The following is a 25693-nucleotide window of genomic DNA, read 5'->3' on the forward strand; positions in this document are numbered from 1 at the left end:
CCTGCCCAGCTCTGCCCAACTCTGCCCTGCCCAGCTCTGCCCAGCCCTGCCCTGCCCAGCTCTGCCCTGTCCAGCTCTGCCATGCCCTGTCCAGCTCTGCCCTGCCCTGCCCTTTGCCCTGCCCTGCCCTTTCAGGTCCCTCAGTCACAGGAAGGCTGCTCTAACTCCTCAAGCCCTCCGTTCCTCATCACCATCTCAGGGGGCCGCCCCCTGGGGTGGGAGCTGTCACACCCCTCCTCGCCCACAGACACCATCTGCCTCCTGCTGTCTGGGAGACAGGTGAGATGGGTGCCTGTGGGCGCCCTGCTGGCGCCTCCATCTCCTCAACACGTGCCTGGCCCTGAAACCCAGCTCAGCTCCCGTGGGGAGGCAGACCCAATAGCCCCCCAGCGGGGTGGGGCTGGATGGCACTGGAAGCCTGTCCTGGCACTGGTTCCTGTCCCGCGGTGTGCCCCACCCCGGCTCCCAGGGCCACCCTGGGGGAGCCACCCAACCAGGTACGTGTGGGCCAGAGGTTGCCCCCAAGCCCCCACTGGCAGGCCTCGCTCGAGGGGTAGACCACCACTCCAAGCCCAAGGGGCAGAGGGCTGACAGGGGTGTGGCCCTCCTGGGGACATCCCAAAGTGCAGTCTGATCCCCCCAACAGACCCAGGCCCTGCTCCCCTGCTGCCCTCCTGAGGCACCCGACCCCCAGGCCCAGGGGAATCCTTCTAGAACCAGCAGGCACCTAGCAGCATGCCCCCCAGCAGAGCTGGGCTCCTCCTCCCCACCCCACCCCAGCGGCTTCCCAGGCCCCATGGAGGGAAGGGGGATGGGAGAGCCGCTCCCCCACCTCCCCCCTCCACATGCTTCGCAGGGCGGGGGGCATCACCCCTCCTCACCCCTGCGCTGGATCATTCATTCAACAAACAGCTTGCAAGTGCACTGGGCAGGGGCAGCCCCGGGGGTCAGCCGGGTGTGAACTGGGTCACCAGCCGGTCCAGCCCTGGGTCCCCCTCCCCGAAGCCACCGTCCAGTGCCCCCCACCCGCTCCTGGGCAGCACGGCCCACCGCACCCCAGCAGGAGAAGCCATGGCCAGAGCCGGGGTGCTGGGCACCCCCTCGCCTGCCGCCTCCGCCCGCCCAGCCCAGGCTGCTCCAGGCTCGCTCATTGTCCTGCTGGCCTCAGCCAGGGTCCACTGGAGGGGGCGCAGCCGCGGCCTTCGCCCGCCCCGCACGCCTCTCCCTTTGTAGTCACCGCCCGGGGGGCGTCGGTCCGTCCATGTCCCCGGCTGGCCGGGCCGCCGACCGACGACGAGGCCGGGGTGCCGGGCGGGCGCCCACCTTTGTGCATGCCGGTGTAGGGGTCCTTGAGCACCGTGAGCTCGTAGATGCGGCCGAACTGCTCGAAGAGCGGCTTGAGGTCCTGCTCGTCCAGGTTGCGCGGGATCTGCCCCACAAACAGCTTGATGGCGTCCAGGTCCTTCATGCCGGCCGGCCGGCCGGGGGGCTCGGGCCCTCCGCTGCTGCCCAGGGGCGCCGGCCGCGGCGGGAGGAGCTGCTGCCGCCGCGCCTCGCTCTCCGTCAGCCGGGCCATGGCGGGCGCGGGACCGAGCGGCTCCCCCGCGCCCGCCCGCCGCCCGCGGGACCACAAAGGCGGCTCGGCAGCGGCCTCTGCCGGCCGCGCACGCGGGCTCCCCGGCTCCCCAGGCGCGCACTCAGCTCCCCCGAACGCCAGCACCCTGCTATCCCAGGCACGCACCCAGCTCCCTGCACCCTAACACCCCGGTACCCCAGGTGCGCACCCAGCTCCACAGCATCCCGGTACCCCAGGCGCGCATCCAGCTCCACGGCACCCCGGCACCCCGGCACCCCAGGCGCGCACCCAGCTCCCTGGCAACCCGGTACCCCAGGAGCGCACCCAGCTCCCCGGCACCCCAGCACCCCCCTATCCCAGGCGCACACTCAGCTCCCTGCACCCCAACACCCCGGTACCCCAGGCGCACCCAGCTCCACGGAACCCCGGCACCCCAGGCACGCACCCAGCTCCCTGGCAACCCGGTTCCCCAGGAGCGCACCCAGCTCCCCAGAACCCTGGTACCCCAGGCGCGCACCCAGCTCCTCAGCACCCCTGTGCCCCAGGCGCGCATCCAGCTCGCTGGCAACCCGGTACCCCGGCACCCCAGCACTCCGGCACCTCAGGCGCGCACCCAGCCCCACGGCACCCCAGTACCCCAGGCGCGCACCCAGCTCCACAGCACATCGGCACCCCAGCACCATGGCACCTCGACACCCTGGCACCAGCATCCCAATACCCCAGTATCCCGGCACCCCCAGCGCTCACCCCAGCTCTCTCACACCCCAGAACCACGGGACCCAGGCTCCCAGTTCCATGGCACTCTGGCACCACAGCAAGGGCTCCCCAACACCCCAATACCCCAGCTCCACAGCAACCTGATACCCAGGCACCCTGATACCCCAGTAACCCAGGTGTACACCCCAGTTCCCTGACACCCTGGTACCCCAATACCCCAGCTCCCTGGCTCTCTGGGCATGTATCCCAGTTCCACAGCAGCCCAGCACCCGGGCTCTCCGACACCCTGACACCACCACACCCTGAGCATGCACCCCAGTTCCCCAACATTCCGGCATCTGGCTGCCCGACGCATACCCCAGCTTGCCCACATGCCGGTACCCCAGGCATGCACTTCAGGTCCATGGCACCTGGGCTATCCAATACCACAGCTTCTTGGCTCTCTGGGAATGCACCCCAGCTCCCCACGCATCCTTGGACCACTGCACCCCAGCTCCCCGACTCCCTGGGTGCACACCCCAACTCGACCACATCCCAGCTCCACTGCACCCCTGCTCCATGACATCCCAGCTCTCCCTGACTCCCTGGGTGCGCACCCCAGCTCCACTGCATCCTAGCCCTCCCATGCACCCCAGTATAGGCACCCAAGCACCCCTGCATCCCAATATCACCGCTCCCCTGCTGCACACCCTGGAATCTTGGCATCTTGGTACCCCAGCACCCTGGAATCCTGGCACCCCAGGTGTGCACCCCGATAACCCCACACCCTGGGCACGTATCCCAGCATTGCAACTCTCCAGTACCCTGAAATCCTGGCACCCTGATACCCCAGCACTTTGGTACCCTGACACCCCAGTACCCTGGCTCCCTGGAACCTGCAGTCCTGTGGCCACAGTGGCATGAGCAGCAGCAGGGACACCTCGGGCAGATGCTCTGGGCACAACACTGCACAGGACCCCAACGTCACAGTGCAGCCCCCTAGCTGCAGGCTGTGTCCCTGGTCATTCACCCATCTGAAAGACATGACACAGCTCCCCTGACCCCATCATTCCCCCAAGGCTCATGGCTGCTCCGTTGGCTTACCCCCTCACTGCACCCCCTCAACTGGCCCTGCTGTCGTCCCACAGGCCTCCTCACAGCTTCTTCCAGCATGGACACAGACAGCTCTCGGGGCTGGGTGCTCCCTGCCCATGGACGCCCACCCTGGAAGGTAGCAGCCTGGGTCCTGCCACCCACACGGCAGAGCTGGCTGCAGCTCCCAGCTCCTGGGTCCGGCCAGGCCTGGCCTAGGGATGCTGCGAGCAGCTGCGGCTTGAAGCAGGGGAACGAAGACTCTGAATCTCAAATAAATCAGATAACGGGGGCCCCTGCAGAAGCCCCCGGGACACCCCAGATGCAGCTACACCCAAGGTCCGCAATCCACAGCTGTGCCCGCCCCGAGTTGCATCTCATTTTCTTTTTAAAGGCATTTTTTTTTTTAATTTGAAATTCAGATATACAGAGAGGGCGAGAGGTAGAGAGGAAGATCTTACATCCGATGATTCACTCCCCAAATGACCGCAATGGCCGGAGCTGAGCTGATCCAAAACCAGGAGCCTCTTCTGGGTCTCCCACATAGATGCAGGGTCCCAAGGCTCTGGGCCGTCCTCCACTGCTTTCCCAGGCTACAGGCAGGGAGCTGGATGGGAAATGGGGCAGCCAGGACTTGAACTAGTTTCCATATGGTATCCTGTGAGTGCAGGTGCAGGGTTAGCCTGTTGAGCCACTGGCCCCTGGTCTCACGTTTCCATTTTCCTGCATTTCCATTAAATGTGAACTTGGAAAGAGACAGGGCCATTAGGCTGCCCAGCCACCTGGCCGCCTGGCCACCCTTGTCCCAGGGTGCCCAGGGTGCTTACACAGCATGGGTGTGGGGAGCCGAACCCCCCCAGCCCATAGACCAACCTCCTGGTGCCCTGGCCAAATGGGGTGTAGTACCATGTCCCCCCAAAAACGCAGCTTCTACGGCAGGGTCCAAGCGCAGGTCCCGCCTTCAGCCTGCCACGGCCTGTCACAGTGCGGGTTCCAGTGTAGCTCCCCCCACGAAGGGACCTGCGAAGGATGCCCAGAGTGCTGGGGTCCCCACATCCATGTGGGAGACCCAGAAAGACTACTCTGCTTTTCATAGAAATTCTAGAATGATGCAGGCACTGGGGCAGCGGTGTCTCCAAGGAGACCAGAGGGGGACAGTGCTCTCTGTCAGCTGCCTTGTGGCTGGGGGATCCGTCCTGTGGCCTTGGACACCCGTGGGTCCCCGACCCGCTGACCTACTGTTGGAAGCCACCTACAGGACCTGCACCCCTGGGGAGCAGCAGCTCGCCAGCCGTTACCAGGGCAATGGAACACAGCAGGCTGCCCACAGCTCTTTCTAGCACATTCCAGAGGCCTTAGTGTCCCCCTAAGCCCGCGAGGCCCACCCACCCCAAACCCCAGCCCCTCTAGGCCTGGTGGGGTCCAGCCAGCCTGTTGCACCCCAGGTCCTTGGGTTTCTGGGACTCAGCACCCTGAATGCAGGGATGAACACAGCTCCGTCCCCCCGGCGTGCTCCCACTGGACTTGTGGGCTCACATCCGGGACCCTTGAGAGGAAGTGTGTCACTCAGGACACAGAGCCAAAGTAGGGAGACAGGGGTTCTCTCTCTACTGGTTCACTCCCCTGCCTGCCCACAAGGGGCCAGGCGGAAGGAAGCCAGGGGCGCCATCTGGGACTCCACAGGGCAGAGGCAAGGGGAGGGCAGGGGCAGGGGCAAGGACAGGAGTTGGTCCTCATGAGCACCTGTGTGTGCCCACCACCGGGGAAGGCCCTCACAGGGCCCAGGGCCCCTGCTGTGTGTGTGACATCACTGAGTCCTGAACTCGCATGTGCAGCATGCATGCCCTGGCAGGGCCCTGCTGGAGACCTCTGCTCAGGAAGTGACCACAGCCACTGGCCGCCACCTCCCCGGGTGTCCTTGCAGCTGCTGCTCCTGGACCACACGGCTGGGGTGTCCAGGCACCGTGCTGCCTTGGGGGCACTGGCTGATCCCTGTATGTCCTTGTCATTCAGAGACCCCCCCACTGCAGCCTGGGTACACGCAGAGCCTCCCTCTGCACCCCACGTCTGTGCGTGCGGGGTGAGTGTGCAGCGGGTGGAGATGCCCCCTTCCACCCTACGTGGCACCTGCTCAAGTCTTGGCTGTTCCACTTCCTGCTGGTGCGTCTGGGAGAGCAGTGGAGGACGGCCCAGGCGCAGGGACCTCGATGGGGCTCCTGGCTGTAGCTGGCCGTCTGGGTGCACCACAGGACCATATGTCTGGGGGAGGAGCAGACATACCCCCCAACCATTCCCCAGCAGGTGGCTGCTTTGGCAGCCTGCCACCAGCCATCCAGTTGCCCCAGCCAGGGCCAGGGCACCTGCCAGGGCTGTACCCCAGGTTCAGTGGGAGGTGCAGGGCAGAGTCATCCCACCAGTAACATCATCAGTGCTAGGGCTGTTCCCCCCGGGCCAGCTCTGACAGCTTACCCCGCGTGGTCTCCCTGCTTTCCTCCAGGTCCCCTGTCTGACCCGAGGTGGAAGACGCCCCCAGCCCTGCCCTGCACCCCACATGCTGGCCTGGCTCCCTTCTGGGCAGGGGAGACACAGCCCTGGAACCCTCAGGTTATGATCCCTTCAGGATCTCAGTCTGTCTCCTCCCAGGACCAGCCCAGCCACCAGGGGGTGCTGTGGGGACTGGAGTTGGGGGCAGCTCTCCTCTGTTCCCCTGGACTGGAGTCCGGGTGCAGCTCTGCCCTCAGCAACCCCCAGGTCTGCCCTCCCTGGTGTCCTGGGGCCCGGCCTGCCTTGAGGGGAGCCACCCCCATCTCTCCTGAGCCCCCCAAGGAGCTGAGGACCCTGCCCACAGACAGGGAGACTCCAGGGTCAGGCTGACCACAGGCAACATGGCCCCCTTGAGCCGAACACGGCCGTGCCCGCCTGCTGGGGCCCCAGCTCAGAGGTTACTGCTGCCCGCTGCCCCTGTGGTCCATGGCCTAACCCTCCCGGAGCCCGCAGTCCCCATGACCCAGTACCGTCCTGGCCTTCCGCAGCCTGGGGCTCCCCAACAAGGGCCTCACTCGTTCAGTATGGCTTTATTTCTCATCACGCACCTGGGACCCCCAAACAGCCAAGGCCTGCCTTCCCGGGCCAACCCGGAGGTTCTCCCACGCAGTGGCCCTGCCCTGGGCATTCAGTGCACTTGAGGTCCCAGGACAGCCCTACTGGTTTGCACAGGACCCAGGCTGCAGCCGGCCAAGGAGCCAGGCACCCCAGAACCCACCTGCGGGGCTGCGCACCCTTGCCAGTTCTATTGCTATGGACGCCACACACCGGGGTTTCCCTGAGGTCAGCGCCCCCACCTGGGCCAGGCCTGCCTTTCCGCCTGCCCTCCTCGGGGGGCAGTGGGACGTGCCTTCCCCAGCAGCCACCCCCCCACCGCACGCTCAGGCAAGGCTGGGAGTGCAGAGGTGTGGAGTGGGCTGGGCCGGCGGGTCCCTGGGCACAGCAGAGGCGAGCAGGGCACCCTGGGCGCTGGGCTGGGGGTCACCCCGTCTCCTTGCCCACAGGAGCAGGGCTGAGCAATGATGACCGTCTAGGTCGTGGGCAGGTGTGGTGTTGGGGCACAGGCCGGGTCATGCCCACGCCCGAGGCTGCAGAGTCCACAGGCATCCCCAGTCACCGTGGGGCCGGGGCTCCTCCGGGCGCTGTTCCTGGGGTCCCTGGCTGGCTCGGCTCTCACAAGGCCGATGGCTGGGCAGGAGGCAGCGAGGCCCGGGCGGTGACGCTCACTGAGCCTTAGATTTCACCAGCAGCCGCTGCACCGATTTGTAGAGGAGGTCGAAGTGCTGGGGGTGGGGAAGGGGTGAGTGAGGAGGGATGCTGTGAGGAAGGGGTGATGTGAGGAGGGAGCAGGGAAGGGTGCGGTGAGGAGGGGATGCTGTGAGGAAGGGGTGATGTGAGGAGGGAGCAGGGAAGGGTGCGGTGAGGAGGGGATGCTGTGAGGAAGGGGTGCCATGAGGGGTGGGTGCCATGAGGAGGGGTGCCGTGAGGAGTGGGTGCCATGAGGAAGGGGTGCCATGAGGAGTGGGTGCCATGAAGAGGGGTGCCGTGAAGGGGTGCCATGAGGCTACAGCCCGCTCAGCCTTGGTCCACTCACCTGGACCGCCGTGTAGGCCAGCCCGAGGTAGGCGCTAATGCACACGGCCAGCAGCAGGTCGAAGATGGCCGGCTTGACCCTGTGAGGTTGTGGCGCGTCGGGGTCAGGGCAGGACAGGCACCCCGGCCGGGTTCCCAGCAGGGCAGCCCCGCACGCGACCAGCACCCCAGGGCACCTACCTGTATGCGTTCATCACCTGTTTCAGCTGGTCGTAGAAGACGAACTCGGGGTCCCTGGGGAGACATGGGGGCTGCTGGGGAGTTGGGGGACTCCGAGCTCTCCCCCACCTTGGTCCCCTGGAGTCGGGCCCCCCGAGGAGGCAGAACACCTGGGAGGGCGCGAGAGCCCCTCCTGGTTCTCACTGGAGCACCTGCCTGCTGGCTGCTTTTCTCCCAACACCAGTGGGAGCAGACGGAACAGTCCAGAAGGGCTGTGGCTAACGGGCTGGGAGCAGACGGAACAGTCCAGAAGGGCTGTGGGGTAACGGGCTGGGAGCAGACGGAACAGTCCAGAAGGGCTGTGGCTAATGGGCTGGGAGCTGATGGAACAGTCCAGAAGGACTGTGGGGTAACAGGCTGGGAGCAGACGGAACAGTCCAGAAGGGCTGTGGGGTAATGGGCTGGGAGCAGGTGAACAGTCCAGAAGGGCTGTGGGGTAACGGGCTGGGAGCAGGTGAACAGTCCAGAAGGGCTGTGGGGTAACGGGCTGGGAGCTAATGGAACAGTCCAGAAGGGCTGTGGGCTAACGGGCTGGGAGCAGGTGGGACAGTCCAGAAGGGCTGTGGCTAATGGGCTGGGAGCAGGTGAACAGTCCAGAAGGGCTGTGGGGCGCAGGGCCCGGTGGCCTCACCGCTTGTCAGCCTTCACGTGGTGCTGCTTCACGTCCTTCAGGTAGCGGCCCAGGTAGTGGCCCAGCGTGCTGAGGAACGTACCGTCCTTGTCCAGCAGCTGGGCGGCCCGTGGCTGACTGGTGAGCCAGTCCATGACCGAGTCCAGCTGCTCCCGCTGCACCTGCTGCAGGGTGGGCGGCTGTCACCGCCTGGCCCCGCCTCCTGCCCCACCCCTGCCCCGCCCACCAGAAGGCACCCCCCTCCAGCCCCTGACCCCTCCAGGCCTCACCATCTGCTCCGTGAATACAGGCATGTCGGGGGGTGTGCCCTGGGGAGAGAGCAGGGATGGGGTTGCAGGCCAGCTGGGGACAGGGCGGGCAGGGAGGGGGGATGTGGGGGACGCGCTTGGCGGGGTGGGCAGGGGATGGGGGACAGCCAGGGCCGGGCGCACCTTCTCCGTCAGGTTGTAGATGACACGGGTCAGGGCCTCAGCCACGATGCGCGTGTTACGGGTCAGGGTCTTGGAGTCGACCCGGGACCTGATTGGGGAGAGCAGCTGGTGAACTCGGGGGGGCTTGACGCTTAGGGTGGTGGGGTGAGCTCTGGGGGCTGCGGCACCCACCCTGGGTCCAGTTCCTGGTCACCTGGCCACCCTCCAGGCCCTGGCCCGTCGCCCGCTCACCGCAGGTCCATGATGCTACTGCGCTGCCCGTCGCGGTGGCTCTCCAGGTGGGACAGGGTGAAGGCCGGCAGGCGGCGGATGGCAAAGCGTTCATGCTCCCATGCCAGCACGTCGTCCGCCAGGTTGATCTTCTTGTGCACCATGGAGAAGCGCACCTCTGGGAACTGGTGGGCGGCCACCTGCGGGGGTCGGGTCAGGGCTCGCTCAGGGTCAGGGGTCAGGGATCAGGGGCCAGCGCACCCCCGGGGACACCCCCTCTCCCGGCGCCCACCGTCTGCAGCTCTCGCAGGAAGGCGTGCTGCAGCGTCCCCTCGCGTGGCGGCTTGGACACGTGCAGGTGCAGGCTGCTGCCGCGGCCCAGCGTGTCCAGGCACAGCACGAAGGCCACGTTGTCCTGCAGCAGGCTGGAGTCTGCGGGCGGCAGGTGGGCGGGCTCAGGGGCGGGGCCAGGATGGGGGCGTGGCGAGGAGGGCGTGGCCTTTGTGGGCAAGGCCAGGACCCGAGGGTGGAGCCAGGACACAAGGGCGGGGCCAGCGTGGGTGGAAACAGAGGTGAGGGGCGTGACCAGAGTGCGTGGGGCTGCTGGGGCGGGGCCAGGGCCCTGGGGGCGGGGCGAGAGCCAAGCTCCTCCCATCCCCTCATTTCCCGCCCGCCTCACCCGTGTGGTCCAGGTTGTCCTCCAGCCAGCGCTTGGTGCCCTGGTAGTTAAACTTGCCCCCTCCGGAAGCGAAGAACAGCAGGTTGTACCTGCGCAGGGGAGGGGAAAGTGGGGTCAGTGGTCACCGGCCTGTCCAAGGACGCGCAGGACCTGGGCTGCCCCTGGGCGACCCCCACCTTCCCGGAAGCAGGGACGCCCCCAGCCTGCACGTGCAGCAAGGGGGTCCCGAAGCCCGGGTGCAAGGCGGCCACACTCGGGACACTCACGCAGCGTGCGTGCGCTTGTAGGTGTAGAGGCGAGAGAAGAGGCGCGCCAGCTCCAGCAGCACAGAGACGCCGCTCCCATTGGAGTCTGCACCGAGCGACAGCCACTGCGGGGCGGGGGGCCGGGCGCCGGTCAGCAGGCACAGGGCACAGCCGGCCCCAGGGCCTCTGCCCAAGGTGGGAATGGGGCCACCCCTGACCCGGCCACCCCACGGGGTCCCAGGGACAGGAGGGCCGACGTACGGGGGCCACTCCGAAGGCGTCGTAGTGTGCCACCAGGACGATGGTCGGCAGATCGTCTCCGCCCAGGCCTGTCAGCCGTCCCTGAGGAGGAGGAGGCGGGTCAGGGGAACTGGGGCTGGGGCAGGGAGCCAGGGCAGGGGGTGTGGGGTGGCAGGGCAGGGCAGGGAGTATGGGGTGGCAGGGCAGGGGGTGTGAGATGGCAGGGCAGGGCAGGGGGTGTGGGGTGGCAGGGCAGGGGGTGTGAGATGGCAGGGCAGGGCAGGGGGTGTGGGATGGCACGGCAGGGGGCATGGGGCGTCCAGGGCAGGGCAGGGGGTGTGGGGTGGCAGGGCAGGGAGTGTGGGGTGGCAGGGCAGGGGGCATGGGGCGCGCAGGGCAGGGCAAGGCAGGTGGGGCAGGGGTGGATGGGGTGCCCGGGCATAGTGCTCACCTCCACGCTGGTGATGAGCCAGTCGCTCAGGGCCTTGCTCTGCAGCCCACTCGTGACCATCTGGAAGCCGTTGGCCGTGGCCGTGTGCAGCAGCACTGGTAGGGGATGCAGTCTCGGTCATGGGGACCCCAGGGTGGGGGTCACCCCACCGACCAAGGCACAGAACTTCCTGGAAGCCCTCCACCCCGACGCCCACCGACGCGGCCCCTCCTGCCCCAGCCCGGCTCGGAGTGCTGCACCCTGGGCACCCCACCTTCTGGAAGCCCTCCACCCCGACGCCCACCGACGCGGCCCCTCCTGCCCCAGCCTGGCTCAGGGTGCTGCATCCCCGGCACCCACCTTCCGCGGCCGAGGCCGAGCCCTGGGATGCCGAGGCGGCCTGCGTCTGCTCGTAGATGGACAGCAGGGCGTCGTCCTCCACGGCGAAGTACACGGGCACCACGGTCTCCATGGCCAGCATCTCGGGCTCCACCGCCATGAATTGCTGCAGGACACAAGGGCAGGGCGGGGTGACGGGCAGGCTCTCTGGCACCGCCCACCAAGCACTGGCTCCTCCTACACCATGACACACCTGCTATGGCCACGCCCACCACGCTGACTCTTCCCTGGTCCAACCCACCAAGTAATGGCTCCTCCCCAGCCACCCACCGGCCCCGCCCCCTCACCTGCACCACGTCCGCCATGACCCCGCCCCCTCAGTGCTCCTCCCACCCCGCAGGCCCTGCCCCCACACCGGCCCCGCCCACCCCGCAGGCCCCGCCCCCTCACCCGCACCACGTCCTGCGGCACGGCCGCCATGGCGCGCGGTAGGATGATGACCACGGCGCCCGCCGACTGCCGCAGCGCCTTCTGGTAGCGCTCGTACGAGAAGTCCAGCAGGCGCATGAGGACGCAGCGGCGGCTCAGCACGGCCGCGTCCACGGTGCGCGCCTCGGTGTTGAGCACGGCATTCCGCGTGCCTGGGGAGGGGCGGCCAGGGTCAGGGCAGCGGGGTCAGCCAGGGGCCAAGGGTCAGCCAGGGACTCGGGGTCAGCCAGAGGCTAAGGGTCAGCCAGGGGGTTCAGGGTCAGCTAGGGACTCGGGATCAGGTCAGCGGGGTCAGCCAGGGGCTAAGGGTCAGGGGCTTGGGGTCAACAAGGGACTCGGGGTCAGCCAAGGGCTCGGGGTCAGCCAGGGACTCGGGGTCAACCAGGAGCTAAGGGTCAGCAAGGGGGTTCAGGGTAAGCCAGGGACTTGGGGTCAGGGCAGTGGGGTCAGCCAGGGACTCGGGGTCAGATGGGGCCTCAGGGTCAGCCAAGGGACTCAGGGTCGGGGACTCGGGGTCAACCAGGAGCTAAGGGTCAGCCAGGGGGTTCAGGGTAAGCCAGGGACTCGGGGTCAGACGGGGACTCAGGGTCAGGGACTCGGGGTCAGCCACACCCGACAGCCACCTGGGCGACCGCATGCAGGCGCAGCTTTGCCCAGCTGAGTGGCTGGCCGTCGGGGTGGGAAATGGGGTCCGTGTGCAGGAAGCCGGGACCAGGGACGGGCTTATGAGTGACCAGCTGACCATGGCCGGGTTGACCAGGGACTGGATGACCATGGCCGGGCTGACCAGGGCCGGGCTGACCAGGGACTGGATGACCATGGCCGGGCTGACCATGGCCCGGCTGACCAGGGACTGGATGACCAGGGACAGGCTAACCAGGGACGAGCTTATGAGTGACCAGCTGACCAGGGACGGGCCACAGCATCTACCCCGGGCCTAGGAGTGGGGACACCGGCTGCCAGTGGACAGCAGCTAGGGACGGGAGGTGGGAGTGGACACGGAGGACCTGGGGGGACCAGGCATGTACCTGGTGACGTGGGGGACCAGGCATGGGTTGGGGTCCTGGGGATTGGGGATCCAGGGGGAACTGGGGGGTCCTGGGGGTCTCGGGGTCCGGGGGTTCTGGGTCCCGGGGGTCTCAGGGTCCCGGGGGATCAGGGTCCAGGGGTTCTGGGTCCCGGGGGTCTCAGGGGCTCGGGGGATCAGGGGCTCGGGGGATCAGGGGCTCGGGGTCTCAGGGTCCAGGGGTTCTGGGTCCCGGGGGTCTCAGGGTCCCGGGGGTCTCAGGGGCTCGGGGGATCAGGGTCCCGGGGGTCTCAGGGTCCAGGGGTTCTGGGTCCCGGGGGTCCAGGGGCTCTGGGTTCTGGGTCCGCGGGGTCCCGGGATCGGTCCCGGGCTGGGGTCCCCCCCGACACGCACCGTACGGCTGGCCCTGCAGGTCATACTGCTGCATGCGGTACACGGTGAACTCGTGCGCCGCGTCGGCCGCGGGCAGCGGCGGCGCCACGAGCAGCAGCACGGCCGGCAGGAAGACGATGAAGCCGAGCGGCAGACACGACGCCCGGAGCACGTTCTCCAGCACCTCGCCCGCTTCCTCCAGCATCGTGGTCGGCGGGGGAACCGGGCACGGCGACCGGGCGCTCGGCTCGGCGTGCACGGCCGCCGGGGTCCTGCAGGCGCGCGCCGGGCAGCCCCTCCGCACGCCGGGGTCCTGCGGGCGCCGCGGGCAGCGCCCGAGCCGCGCTGCCGCCTGGGACTCGTAGTCCGCCGGCCGGGGGCCGGAAGTGGGGGAGGACTGGGAAGTGGGGCTCGAGCGCGCTGTTTGCTGGGAGCTGTAGTCGCCCGGGCACAGGGGCTCGTGGGAGTTGTAGTCCTCGTAGAAGTTTCTGCAGCTGCTGAGGGGACTTGGAAGGAGCAGGGAGGGGAGTTCAGACTGGCGAGAGGAATGTCGGGGTCCCCTCGGAGCCCCCCGAGACCGGCGCAGTGTCGGGGTCTCCTCGGAGCCCCCCGAGGCCGGCGCAGTGTCGGGGTCTCCTCGGAGCCCCCCGAGGCCGGCGCAGTGTTGGGGTACTCTGTCCATCGAGGGCGCGCGTGTGGGGGTCCTTGTGGGACTTGGGGTCTGCAGCCGGTGTCCTTGTCCTGGTGGGCCCGGGGGCGCAAAGGGGCGCCAACATGGGACCCCTCTGGGCGCGGAGAGCAAGGGACCAGGCGCATTCATTCATTCACTCAATCATTCATTCCTTGAGGGGCCAGACCCCCCCCCACCACCACCCGGGGTGCTTCCCCTCCCAGGGAGGCTGGAAGAACCTGGGAGGCTTCCTGGAGGAGGTGAAGCTGCCCCAGGCTCCGAGCAGGACCAGGAAGGGGTCCTGGGGTTCCTGGCAGGAAAGGACCCTCCCAGGAACAGAGAGAGGGGCCCCAGTCTTGGGGTTCACACTCCGACTCTGTCCCCAGGGACCCCGGAATGCAGCCCTGACTGGAGGTGAGAAAGTGCAGAGAAGAGGGGCAGGAACCCCCGGGGTGGATGCAGGAGGGCAGAGAGCAGGTGCATCTGCCACGGGAGTCCAGGGCCAGCCAAGGGGATACGCGGAAAAGCAGAATTATAGGTGTTTCCTGTTGGTGGCTGCAGGCGGCCAGCGGCCACCGGCGTCCCCCTCCCTGCTGGCAAGCACCCCCCACAACTCCCCTGGGTTCAGGCCAGGTGGTGACCCTCGCCCTCATGGACATGCTGGCCAGCGGCTCTCATGTGCAGACGAAGCTGTCCCCAGGTAGGCGGCTGGCCACCTGCTCTGCCTGGCCTGCACACTGGGTCCCTCCTACTGGTCTATCACTTCCTGTTAAGGAGGGGGACCCTACAGGGAATGAATCTTGAACTGTCACCCCGTGGGCACCCTGAGCCCCCCCACCGCTTCCCAAGCCAAGCCCAGCCGGCAGCAGGTGCCCAACGTGTGTCGTCCAGCAGGCACTGCTTGCTGCCACCAGGTTAAACGGCCAGGGAGCCCGGCAGGGTCACTGCCCAAATGGTGGGGTACAGCAGCTCCCAGTGGGGAGCGCCCGCTTCTCACTGCACACACCTGGCCGGGGCCAGTCGCCCAGCAGGGGCATCAGCAGGGGGCAAACAGGACACCCCGTGTCATAGCCCACAATGTCGTTTGTTTTATTTTTTTTTAAGATTTTATTTTTATTGAAAAGTCAGATATACAGAGAGGAGGAGAGACAAAGAGGAAGGAAGATCTTCTGTCCAGTGGTTCACGCCCCAGGCGACCACAAGAGCCGGAGCTGAGCCAATCCAAAGCCAGGAGCTTCTTTCTGGGTCTCCCATGCAGGTGCAGGGTCCCCAAGGCTTTGAGCCCTCCTTGACTGCTTTCCCGGGCCACAAGCAGGGAGCTGGATGGGAAGTGGGGCTGCCGGGATTAGAACCAGTGCCCATAGAGAATCCCTGGCGTGCAAGGCGAGGACTTTAGCCACCAGGCCACCGCGCCAACTCCCCAATGTTGTTCTTAAACGTGTATCCGGCAGGGGCCATGCCGAGGGGGGAAATAAATACAGATTCAGAGGGGGCCTTGCCCTCCTGCTGGCCACGCTGGCCATGCGGAGCACCCAGAGTCCACTGGGACGACCCTGGCGGTGCACAGGGTGGGGTCCCTGGCTGTCACAGCAGGTTGATTTCATCCAGGTAGCGTGCCAGCACGGAGTCACGCACGTCCTTGAACACCGTACGGATGTTCTGTGTGTCCGTGGCACACGTGTAGTGGCTGAACAGGCGGCGTGAGCGCTGGCCGGTGGCACAGCCCACGTACATGCTGGTGTACATGTCCAGGATAAACCTCTTGGCGGCCTCCACGTCCTGCTTGGGGCCTGAGTGGGGAAGTGGGGTGCAGGGTGGGAGGGCTCAAGAACCCTGCTTGGGTCACACAGGGTGCTGCCCGAATTAACCAGGGCATCAGGGCAGGTGCTCCCAGGAGCCCACAGGACCTGGAGTGGTCCAGGGAGTAGGAGGCGGGGGGGCGGGGGACAGGTGCTAGGGGGTGTTAGCCCCAGAGACAGTGGGGAAGCCTGAGGCTCAGGGAGCTGGGGCGGTGCAGGGGCCGAGGGCATGGAACATTCTGGAAGCACTCACCTCGGAAGCTGGGGAAGTAGGTGGCCAGGTGGGAGGTGGCGATCTTGTCCTGCAGCATGTCTGTCTTGTTGAGGAAGAGGATGATGGAGGTGCTCTGGAACCACGGCAGCTCCAGGATGGTGCCAAACAGGGCCAGGCTCTCCTTCATACGGTTCTGGGACGGAGGGGCCAGCTCAGTGCAGACAGACAGACAGACACACACACACACACACACACAGCCCGTGGAGAAGGGACCCCCCCCCTCAGCCGAGGCCACGCCCACTACACGTCCTCCCCTTCCGGCCCCGCCCACACTTCCTGCCCGCCCTCCCCTCCTCCAGGCCCCGCCTCTCCCTTTCGGCCCAGTCCTCCACTTCAGGCCACGCCCTCTCCTCAAGACCCCACCCCTTGACCCGGCCCCACCCTCTGCTCCAGACCACGCCTCCATCCTCAGCTCCTGGTCGTTCTCCAGGCCCCGCCCTCCCTCAGGCCCCGCCCCACCATCACCTGGTTGTTCTGCAGGCCCCGCCCTCCCTCCTGGCCCCGCCCCCACCCGCCTGGTCTGTCTCCTCCAGGCCCCGCCCCTTGCCCCGGCCCCGCCCTCCCTCAGGCCCCGCCCCACTCTCACCTCCTTGTCGTTCTCCTCCAGGCACTGGTCGTACTCGCTCAGCGAGGCCAGGTAGATGAGGGCGATCACGTTCTCAAAGCAATGGATCCACTTCTTGCGCTCCGACTTCTGTCCACCCACGTCCACGATCCTGCGTGGGGACCAGGGCCCGTTCAGAGCTCACGGGGACCGGGGCCCACTCGGAGCTCACGGGGACCGGGGCCCACTCAGAGCTCACGGGGACCAGGGCCCGTTCAGAGCTCACGGGGACCGGGGCCCACTCGGAGCTCACGGGGACCGGGGCCCACTCGGAGCTCATGGGGACCAGGGCCCACTCAGAGCTCGGAGCTCACGAGGACCAGGGCCCACTCAGAACTCACGGGGACCAGGGCCCACTCAGAGCTCACGGGGACCGGGGCCCACTCGGAGCTCGGAGCTCACGGGGACCCCGGGCTGCATGCGGGCTGTGCCAGGGAGGACGGCAGACACTGTACACACAGGAGCACACACCCTGGGCTGCTGGCCCGTACCCCACGGTGGAAGGTCGTCCAGGCCTCCGGGTGCTGGGGAGGCTCGATGCAAGGCTGAGGGGGGCTGGGGTGCAGGGCTGAGTGAAGCTGAGCTGCAGGGCTAAGGGGGGCAGGGGTCCCAGGATGGGAAGGCTGAGGTTGAGAGCTGAGGGGGGCGGCTGGGGTGCAGGACTGAGGGAGGGTGGGGTTCAGGGCTGATGGGGGCTGGGTGCAGGGCTGAGGGGGGCTGGAGTGCAGGGGTGCTGGGTGCAGGGCTGATGGGGGCTGGGTGCAGGGCTGAGGGGGCTGGATGCAGGGCTGAGGAGGGCTGGAGTGCAGGGGTGCTGGATGCAGGGCTGAGGAGGGTTGGAGTGCAGGGGGGCTGGAGTGCAGGGGGGCTGGGTGCAGGGCTGAGGGGGGCTGGGCTCCCAGGATGGGAAGGCTGAGGTGAGGGCACGGTGGCCCACAGCAGGCCCACCCTGGGGTGCTGCCAGTTCTAACGCTCAGCTTTCCTCTCTGCTCACCGGCAGGTGCACCCTCCTTCCCGCTGTGGTGGGGTAGGCAGTTAATTCAGGTTCACTCACACCCCACAACACAGCAGCAGCCTGCACCCCCTCTCCTCCTGTCTACTCGTGTAAGAAACTGGGTCACTAACAACCACCCTGTCTCATTTCCTCCGCTCGCCCCGCCCATGGACCGGCCCCTCGCCCGCACTGCATCCCCAGGTACCCCTGTGTCTGGCTCCAGCACCACACTCCTGCCCTCACCCTGGCTCCACTGTCCACACTCCCAGCTGGGTAACAGCGTCGCCTACCACCAGCTGCGATGCCTTCCCTGGCAGGCCTCCCCTTGAGCGCTGCTGCACCCTGCATTCCAGAACCCCAGCGTCCACCTGCCCAGCCCCTGCCTGATGCGGCTGGCTCCAGGGGGTGGGCCTGGGTGCTGGTCTGGGCGCTGGCCCTGCCCTGGGCACCCTCTGCCCTGTGCTGTCCCCCAGAGCCCTCGGTGCCATCCCTTCCAGCCTGCGGCTCCTCGGGTGCTGGCCTGGGCGCTGGCCCTGCCCCGGGCACCCTCTGCCCTGTGCTGTCCCCCAGAGCCCTCGGTGCCATCCCTTCCAGCCTGCGGCTCCTCGGGTGCTGGCCTTGGCGCTGGCCCTGCCCCGGGCACCTTCTGTGTCTGCTCACCTCAGGTTGGTCTTGTTCACTGAGAAGCAGTACTCGTTGATGCCCGTGGTGGGCAGGCGGCTGCGCAGCACGTCCTGCGCCGTGGGCACGTAGTCCTCCTCCGCGATGCGCTCCAGGTGGGACAGGTAGCTGCACAGACGGGGGTGCTGCTGGATTCACAGGGTGGACCGGGAAGAGCCCCCTGTCCGGCCCTTGAATCCTGAGACCCCCACACTCACTACATGGCCGAGTCGAGCAGGTGGAACTCACGCCGGCGTTCATAGCAGGCCCGCACTCCGGCGTCCCGCCACAGGCTCTGCATGGCCGTGGCCAGGCGCTTCTCGAAGACGGTCACTTTGTAGGGGTCCTGGCTCATGACCAGCCTGGCGTGCTGCTGTGGGGAGCACAGGGCAGGGCCAGACCGGGTGAGGCCTGGGGGGGGGGACAGGAGCGGCCTGCCCAGCCTTGCCTGCCAGCCTCCCTGGCCTCCTGCCCAGGCAGCTCGGAGCAGGGTGGTCAGCTCAAGTGACCATGTGTGCTGGGATGCCACATGGGCGCCGGTTCGTGTCCCAGCTGCCCCGCTTCCCATCCAGCTCCCTGCCTGTGACCTGGGAAAGCAGTGGAGGACGGCCCAAAGCCTTGGGACCCTGCACCTGTGTGGGAGACCCAGCAAAGGCTCCTGGCTCCTGGCTTCAGATCAACTCAGCTCAGGCCATTATGGTTGCTTGGGCAGTGAGCCAGCGGACGGTTCCTTTACTGTCTCTCAAACTTCAGAATAAAATCTCCAAGAAAGTCCTTTCTTTCTTAGGAAATGCCTAGAACATTCTCAAGTAACAATCATAACAAGTGAGAACTTTTGTTTTTAGATCCGCAGGACCGGGATTCCAGAGGGAAAGGGGTGGGAGGGCGGGGCTTCGGGCTGGCCCCGCCCTGACCACAAGCCCCGCCCACACCGGCTCTCCTCCCCCCCCCGCTGCTGGCTCCGCCCCTGGCTGACCCCGCCCCGGCTGGCTCTCGGCCCCGCCCCAACTGACTCTCAGGCCCGCCCCCATTTGGCTCTCCACCCCGCCCACCCTGGCTGGCCACGCCCCTGGCTCCCGGCCCGGCTGGCCCCGCCCACCCGACTCCCGGCCCCGCCCACCTGGCTGTCGGCCCCGCCCACCTGGCTGTCGGCCCTGCTGAACGGGATGTGCAGCCGCCCCATGGCGTCCAGCAGGGCCTGCACCGACACGAAGATGTTCTGGTAGATGAGCGGCCGGAAGGCCTTGCGCTCCTCCTCCGAGTAGCCGGCGCCGTGGATGATGCGCATCTGCTTGATGAATGTGCTCTTGCCGCTCTCGCCGGGCCCTGGAAGTGCGGGCCGGGTGACCCCTCAGGCTTGCACCGTGGGAGCACAGACCCGAGACCCCCACCCTGCTGGGAGCACAGACCCGAGACCCCCACCCCGCTGGGAGCACAGACCCGAGACCCCCACCCTCTGGGAGCACAGACTCGAGACCCCCACCCCGCTGGGAGCACAGACCTGAGACCCCCACCCCGCTGGGCACAGACCTGAGACCCCCACCCTGCTGGGAGCACAGGCCCGTGCCCCCTGCCTTGCTGGGAGCAGACCCTGCCCCGTCTGTACAGCATGTGGACCCCAGCCCAGGGCAGGTCACGTGGGGCCTGGGGCTCTTTCATCTTCTGCAATGACTTGTGGGGACAAACTGGGAATTAGATCTTGAAGGAGGCTCAGGGTGGCCAAGTGACCCGAGCCGAGCAGACAAAAGAACTTTGGGGGTGCCAGCCTGCCAGGCAAAGATGCAGCGGGCAGAGCTGACCCCCAGAGGTTCAGATGGACAGAGGGGTACGGTGGGAGCTGGTATCAGAGGGGTGGGACAGAGCCCGCCAAGCCTCAGGAGGCACAACCTGCCAGGCCTCAGGGGACACAGCCCGCTAGGTCTCAGGGGACACAGCCCGCCAGGTCTCAGGGGACACAGCCCGCCAGGTCTCAGGGGACACAGCCCGCCAGGTCTCAGGGGACACAGCCCACCAGGTCTCAGGGGACACAGCCCGCCAGGTCTCAGGGGACAGAGCCCACCAGGCCTGGCGTGGGGGGCACTCAGCTGGGGGGGGGGCTCTGGGGAGTCAGCTCTCAGACATCAGAGCCCTGAGCCTGCCTCTGCAGACCGCCCCCAGCAAAGGGAGGTGTGGGCACCCTGGCGTGGGGCCAGCCAGGAGCCGGAGAGCGGGAGCGTAGGACGGCCTGTGTCTCCCCCTGGGGTGAGGGTGCAGGAGGAGTCAGCCAGGGGGACCCCCCAACCTTGGCTGCATAAACCCCCCCTCCTGCGAGGGACTGCAGGGCAGCAGAGAAGCGGGTCTGGGCCAGGGGTGCCTAGGGCCTGCCCCCATCCCTGGCCCGCTGCTGCTGCCTTTGGGGGACAGGAAGACTCACGCACCTGCTTGGGATGCCCTGCCCCACCAGGACAGCCTGTGGGGACCAGTCCTGCCTAGTCCCTGCACCCATGTGGGAGACCCGGAAGAGGCTCCAGGCTCCTGGCTTTGGATTGGCTCAGCTCTGGCCATGGTGGCCACGTGGGGAGTGAACCAGCAGGTGAAAGCTCTTCCTCTCTGTCTCTCAAACCTGATCTGCCTTTCCAATAATAATAAAAAGTTCCACCAAAGGCGGACATATTCTCTGTAGGTGCGTGACGTGATGCATGGATGCGTGGATGCAACTGTGCATTCCAGAGCCCATGGGCGCTTCCCGCTGGGGGCGCTTCCCGCTGGGGGTGCTTCCCGCTGGGGGCGCGTCCCGCTGGGGGTGCGTGGGGGTGCGTGTGCGCTGTGTCATGACCGTGACCAGGGGTTTCTATGACCCAGTCGCCTGTCCCGTGCCTGTGCACCTGCGGCGATTGCTGTGGCCTGTCTGCCCCCCTCCATTGCCAGCGGCTCTCACGGCCAACTTCCCGGCTCTCACCCGCTCTTGCTGCTTTTGTCGCCCACGCACCGACAGGTGGGCAGCCCAGGACAACCGACCGGTGTGGTTCCAGCGGGATGCCAGGTCCCAGCAGGCTCCATCCTGGTCTCCCGGGGTAGAGTGAGAGGCAGGGGCGGGAGGCAGGGCCATCTCCCAGGCGCATGGGCAGGGAGCTGGATTGGAGGTGGAGCAGTCGGGACTCAAACCAGCGGCCACATGGGATGCCGGTGCTGCAGCTGGAGGCTTAACCCACCCTGCCAGCCCCAGACCCACGCCCTCCTGTATTTTTTTTTTTTTTTAAGATTTATTTACTTTTATTGGAAATTCAGATTTACAGAGAGAGGGAGAGACAGAGAGGAAGATCTTCTGTCTGCTGGTTCACTCCCAAGTGGCCACAATGGCCGGAGCTGAGCTGAGCCGGAGCTGATCCAGCAACCTCTTCTGGGTCTCCCACGCGGGTGCAGGATCCCAAGGCTTTGGGCCGTCCTCCACTGCTTTCCCAGGCCACAGGCAGGGAGCTGGATGGGAAGTGGAGCAGCTGGGATTAGAACCGGTGCCCATATGGGATCCTAGCGCGTGCAAAGTGAGGATTTTAGCCGCTAGGCTACTGAGCTGGGCCCACACCCTGTATTTTGAGAACTATGTGCCACCACATGGCAAGCTGTACCTCTCTTCCCTCCGTGTGTCTGGACTTCCTCATGCGGTTTCCACAGTGACACTCCACATGGGCCTCTCAGCTCTCCCAACGCCCCGCTTGGCTCCCCTGGACACACCCTGGGCAGCTTCTCACGCAGCAAAATTAGGACCTGCAGGTTCTACCCCAAAGAGAGCTGGTGGGGGACGGGGACCCCCAAGCAGTCAGAGCATACGACCTAGGCGCCTGGCTCCCTGCCTGTGGCCTGGGAAAGCAGTGGAGGACGGCCCAAGGCCTTGGGACCCTGCACCCACGGGGGAGACCCAGAAGAAGCTCCAGGCTCCTGGCTTCGGATCAGCTCAGCTCCGGCTGCTGCTGCAGCCACTTAAGGAGTGAAGCAGTAGGCGGAAGATGTTTTTTTACAAAACAAAAAAGGAGTGTGGTCTGTGGACCCCAGCTCTCAGGCCTCAGGTCCAGCCGAGGGGTGCAAAATGAGGCAGCCGGGCCATGGCGATGTCACACTGTGAGCAGGCTGCCGTGTCCTGTCACTCACAGGCCTGGGCATGGCCAAATGAGCTAGACTCAGTGACACCAGGGGTCCCGGCCGGCGGCAGAAAGATGCCACGAGGGGCGTGCAGTCCAGACATTGGGAAGTGGTTGCTTCTGTCCCAAGGGCCTAGGGGGAAGTAGGGCCTGCCAGGCAGCTGCCAGGGAGGAGCCGGGGGCAACGTGCCAGGCCCCTGGGCATCGTGTGGGTCAGCACCTTGCCCATGATGGGAACCTGGGGCCCGCCTGGGCAGCCATGGGTCAGGGCTAGGGGCTTGGCTGGTCCTAGCCGCCCTTGGTTGCTTCATATATTTAAATGGAAAAATGAGAGAGAGAGATCTTTCATCAGATGGTTCACTCCCTAAATGCCACCGCAGCCAGCGCTGGGCCACATGGAAGGCGGAAGCCAGGAGCCCCATTGGGATCTCCCTGGGGGTTCGGAGACTCCAACCACCTGGGCCTTTAACTGCCGATTCCTGGGTGCACACCAGCAGGCAGCTGGGCCAGAAACTCCATATGGGGGCTACCTTTAGCCCCCTATGGCCTTGCTGGGACCCCTCCCTGCCCCCCAGCTCCCCAGCACTCTCTGCACCTTCCTCAAACAGAGCAGGAAAAAGCAACTTCTGGATTCAGTTCCCATTTTCCAGGTGATGGGGCCAGGGTGTTGGCAGGCTAGTGGCACCCTCGCCCTCATGGCCCCGTCAGGAGGGCTTCCCATGCCGGGTGGTCAGGACAGGGACCCTCGTCCAGTCACTCCGTCATTGTTCACAAAGCTTTGGCTGAGTACCTGCTGGGCCCAGGTCCCCACATGCTCACGCCAGGGTCCGTGGGGGTAGAGACACATGCGTGTCGTCCGCTGGGTGACCAGGCAGGCCACGCAAGCAGCGACAGGCCGTGTGGGTGCAGGAGGGAGCTGGGGCGGGCTCCACGGCAGCCAGGGTGGCCGGGGCACACTCCCTAGGCGAAGCCACACACAGGGTGACACAGGGAGGCTATGACCACAGACGGTGGGCAGCAGCTGGTGCAAGGAGCCCAAGAAAACGGAGGGGGACAGCAGGCAACAAGCCCCTCACCACTGTGGCCAGGGACAAAAGGAGAGCTGGCATAGCAAGTTAAACCACAGCCATGGCGCCGGCATCCCGTAAGGGTACCGGTTCACATCCCAGCTGCTCCACTTCCCATCCAGCTCCCTGCCTGTGGCCTGGGAAAGCAGTGGAGGACGGCCCAAAGCCTTGGGATCCTGCACCTGTGTGGAAGACCCGGAAGAGGTTCCTGACTCCTGGCTTTGGATCAACTCAGCTCCAGCCGTTGTGGCTGCAATGGATGGAAGATCTTCCTCTCTGTCTCTCCTTCTCTCTGTAAATCTGACTTTCCAATAAAAGTAAATAAGTCTTTTTAAAAAGGCATGAAAACGGAACCGCCGTAGGAGGAAGGAAGGGGGCTGAGGGCCATGGGAGGCGGGAAGGCCGTGTGCGGCCGGCGCTTCCTGCCTGCAAGTGGTCCCTGAGCGACGGGTGGGTGTTTGTCCTGCCAGCCAGACGCCCTCCACCCCGTGTGCTGTGCTGGATGCGCAGGGGTTGAATCCCGGCCACTCCACTTCCCATCCAGCCCCCTGCCCATGCACCCGGTGTGTGTGGGGGGCAGTGGACGGTCCCAGAGCCGGGGGCCTTGCACCCAAGTCGGGGAGGCGAGTAGAGCTCTTGCCTTTAGACAGGTTCAGCCTTGGCTCCTGTGGGCATCTGTGGGCGTGACCCAGCAGATGGAAGATCCTGTGTATCTTTAATGTAGAGAAATGAATATAAAAGAGGAGATAGCTTAAAAGGTTTCACAATGATATGCCTGGTGCCCGCAATCTGGCTGCAGCTCCTGGGAGAGCTGCAGGGCGGCTGCTTGCAGGTACCGGGCCTGGGACCAGAGTGGGCGGGCCTTCTCTATGAGAGACTTACTGGAAAGAGTGATTGAGAAAGAGAGAGGGCTCCCGTAAATGGCCAGCCAGGAGCCCGGAGCCTCTTCCGGATCTCCCACACGGGTGCAGGGTCCCAAGGCTTTGGGTCGTCCTCCACTGCTCTCCCAGGCCACAAGCAGGGAGCTGGATGGGAAGCAAGGCTGGGACTCCTAAAGGTGGTAGCCGGGTCCGATATGACCCCGTGTCTCCCAGGAAATGAGGACCTGTGAGGTTGGGTCGGGGCGGGACGAGGGGCAGTCCTGCCAGTCCTGGCAGGTGGCAGCTCCATGCCCGGGAGCCTTTGCCACCCATGGGGAAGCTCCCTAGGGAGCCCCCAGCTCTCCCTGCCGCCTCCTGCGTGTGCACGGCACACCCCAGCCCCGGCTGTTGATGTGGGTGCTCGGTGAATGAAGCAGGCATGCAAGATTCATCTTCCAGCCACAGAAACACGCAGGGCGGTGAGCCGGCCCGCCCCAGCAGGGCTGTTCCCTCCTGGCCCTTCCTGCCGCGGAAATGACCGCATTCCCTTATGTTGTCTGCCTGGGTGCAGGGTGAGCTCACGCCTGGGGCCCCGGGGCTCACGCAGCAGCTCCTCACGTCGGCAAAAGCCTACCCACAGCCAACCCTGGCCGGATCCCCCTCCCCTGCCCCTTGTAGCAGCAGAGCGTGGCCTGGGCCCTGGGCAGCTGCCGTGTCCCTCCCACGCGGGCCTAGGCTCGCAGTGATCCAAGCAGGTAGGACGGGCTGGGTTTGCCTGTGCCCCTGCCTGCCCCTCGCACACAGGGGCCCTGCTGGCTCCGCAGGGTCTCAGTGATGACATCTGCAGTTTGGGTGCCCACCAACTCACCCAGCAGCAGCAGCTTCAGCTCGCCTCGCACCTGCCTCTTGTGCTCCAACAATAACTTGTTGATCTTCTGGTCCACGCGGGCCGCTGCCTTCTCCTCCTCCGTCAGGCACCAGCAGCAACGCCAGCTCAGGGTGTAGGCCATGCCGGGTGGCATAACCCCGTGGGGGACCCCGCTGCTACCCCCCTCGGGTGCAGGAAGGCACTAGGGGAGCCGACTCCCCCAACACCCCACCGCCCCGACCTGCCCAGACCGGGCCTGGCAGGTCCCAGGGTGCCCGGGAGGGGTGAGGCGGGGCCCCTGGATGAAGTGGGGTGGGGCGGAAGCTGGCCTGCACGCACACTGGTCGTGCGGGGCTTGCCCGGCCTCCTTCCTCATTCTGCCCTAGAGGTGACGCCACCGCGGGGCTGCCTCCTCTGCCACACCCCGGGGTGGGCGGGGGATGACACCCAGCTCCCCAGATCCCAACATCACTGCGGCTTCCAGGAGGGGGCACTTAGCCAGCGCCGGCTGTATATCCTGTGGGGTTGGGGTCACTAGTCAGTCACACACGTGACCAACCTCACAGGACCATTTGTGAGTGAGCCAGTGCTGAAGTCCTCATGGGCCCACCGCCTGGGACCCGGGGTTCAAGTCCCGCTTCCAGCTCCTGACCCCGGCTCCCTGCTGGTTCACACCAGGGCAGGTCCCTGGCCCTGCCACCCACGGGAGAGACCCAGATGGAGCTGCTGGCTTTGGCCTCGCTCAGCTCTGCATATCTGAAGAGTGAATGAGCCCATGGGAACTTGGAAGTTAGAAAGTTCTAGAAAGTTCTGGATCAACCTCCTACCGTTGGGGGTGGGGGAGCCCTGCGGCTGGCGCTTTGAGGTTTTGCAGAGAGGGTGTGCCCCCGCTTGTCTGGTTAGCATGTGTGGCTTCCCCACAGACAATGCTGATTCATAGCAGCACGTGGGAAGTGCACCGGGGCGGGG

General features: G+C 66.2%; 3 protein-coding genes across 27 annotated transcripts in view; all 3 read right to left on the reverse strand.

Moving 5' to 3' along the window:
* CELF5 (CUGBP Elav-like family member 5) overlaps positions 1-11503 on the reverse strand; it is a 28468-nt gene extending 16965 nt beyond the window's left edge. For 15 of the 22 annotated variants that reach the window (XM_040990500.1, XM_040990484.1, XM_040990502.1 and 12 more), the window contains exon 1: positions 1324-1468. In XM_040990500.1, coding sequence (XP_040846434.1) covers positions 1324-1468 — 145 coding nt within the window. Of the gene's footprint in view, positions 1-1323; positions 1598-11498 lie in introns of those variants that run through there. The other 7 variants (XM_040990499.1, XM_040990491.1, XM_040990504.1 and 4 more) reach the window with 2 other exon arrangements.
* NCLN (nicalin) lies at positions 6424-13184 on the reverse strand. 3 transcript variants are annotated; one of them, XM_040990480.1, is made up of 15 exons: positions 12835-13184; positions 11376-11566; positions 10947-11091; positions 10608-10702; positions 10178-10258; positions 9938-10041; positions 9672-9760; positions 9285-9424; positions 9014-9192; positions 8783-8870; positions 8621-8659; positions 8352-8515; positions 7682-7735; positions 7503-7581; positions 6424-7191 (listed from the first exon to the last, which is right to left on the reverse strand). In XM_040990480.1, exons 1-15 carry the CDS (start codon positions 13016-13018, stop codon positions 7132-7134), a joined length of 1692 nt encoding a protein of 563 aa, XP_040846414.1. In that variant the 5' UTR covers positions 13019-13184; the 3' UTR covers positions 6424-7131. The 3 variants fall into 3 exon arrangements, with proteins under 3 accessions (XP_040846414.1, XP_040846416.1, XP_040846415.1); XM_040990482.1 differs by having other exon boundaries at positions 11382-11566; positions 12835-13074; XM_040990481.1 differs by having other exon boundaries at positions 8352-8512; positions 12835-13074.
* Positions 13185-14975: 1791 nt separating this feature from the next.
* GNA15 (G protein subunit alpha 15) lies at positions 14976-25031 on the reverse strand. 2 transcript variants are annotated; one of them, XM_040990509.1, is made up of 7 exons: positions 24725-25031; positions 18956-19140; positions 18033-18184; positions 17815-17943; positions 16143-16272; positions 15536-15689; positions 14976-15273 (listed from the first exon to the last, which is right to left on the reverse strand). In XM_040990509.1, exons 1-7 carry the CDS (start codon positions 24876-24878, stop codon positions 15068-15070), a joined length of 1110 nt encoding a protein of 369 aa, XP_040846443.1. In that variant the 5' UTR covers positions 24879-25031; the 3' UTR covers positions 14976-15067. The 2 variants fall into 2 exon arrangements, with proteins under 2 accessions (XP_040846443.1, XP_040846441.1); XM_040990507.1 differs by having other exon boundaries at positions 18033-18187.
* Positions 25032-25693: the final 662 nt, after the last annotated feature.

This window comes from Ochotona curzoniae, unplaced genomic scaffold, assembly GCF_017591425.1.
Source record: "Ochotona curzoniae isolate NIBS_2020 unplaced genomic scaffold, NIBS_Ocur_1.0 contig_605, whole genome shotgun sequence".
In the NCBI taxonomy this organism is placed as follows: domain Eukaryota; kingdom Metazoa; phylum Chordata; class Mammalia; order Lagomorpha; family Ochotonidae; genus Ochotona; species Ochotona curzoniae.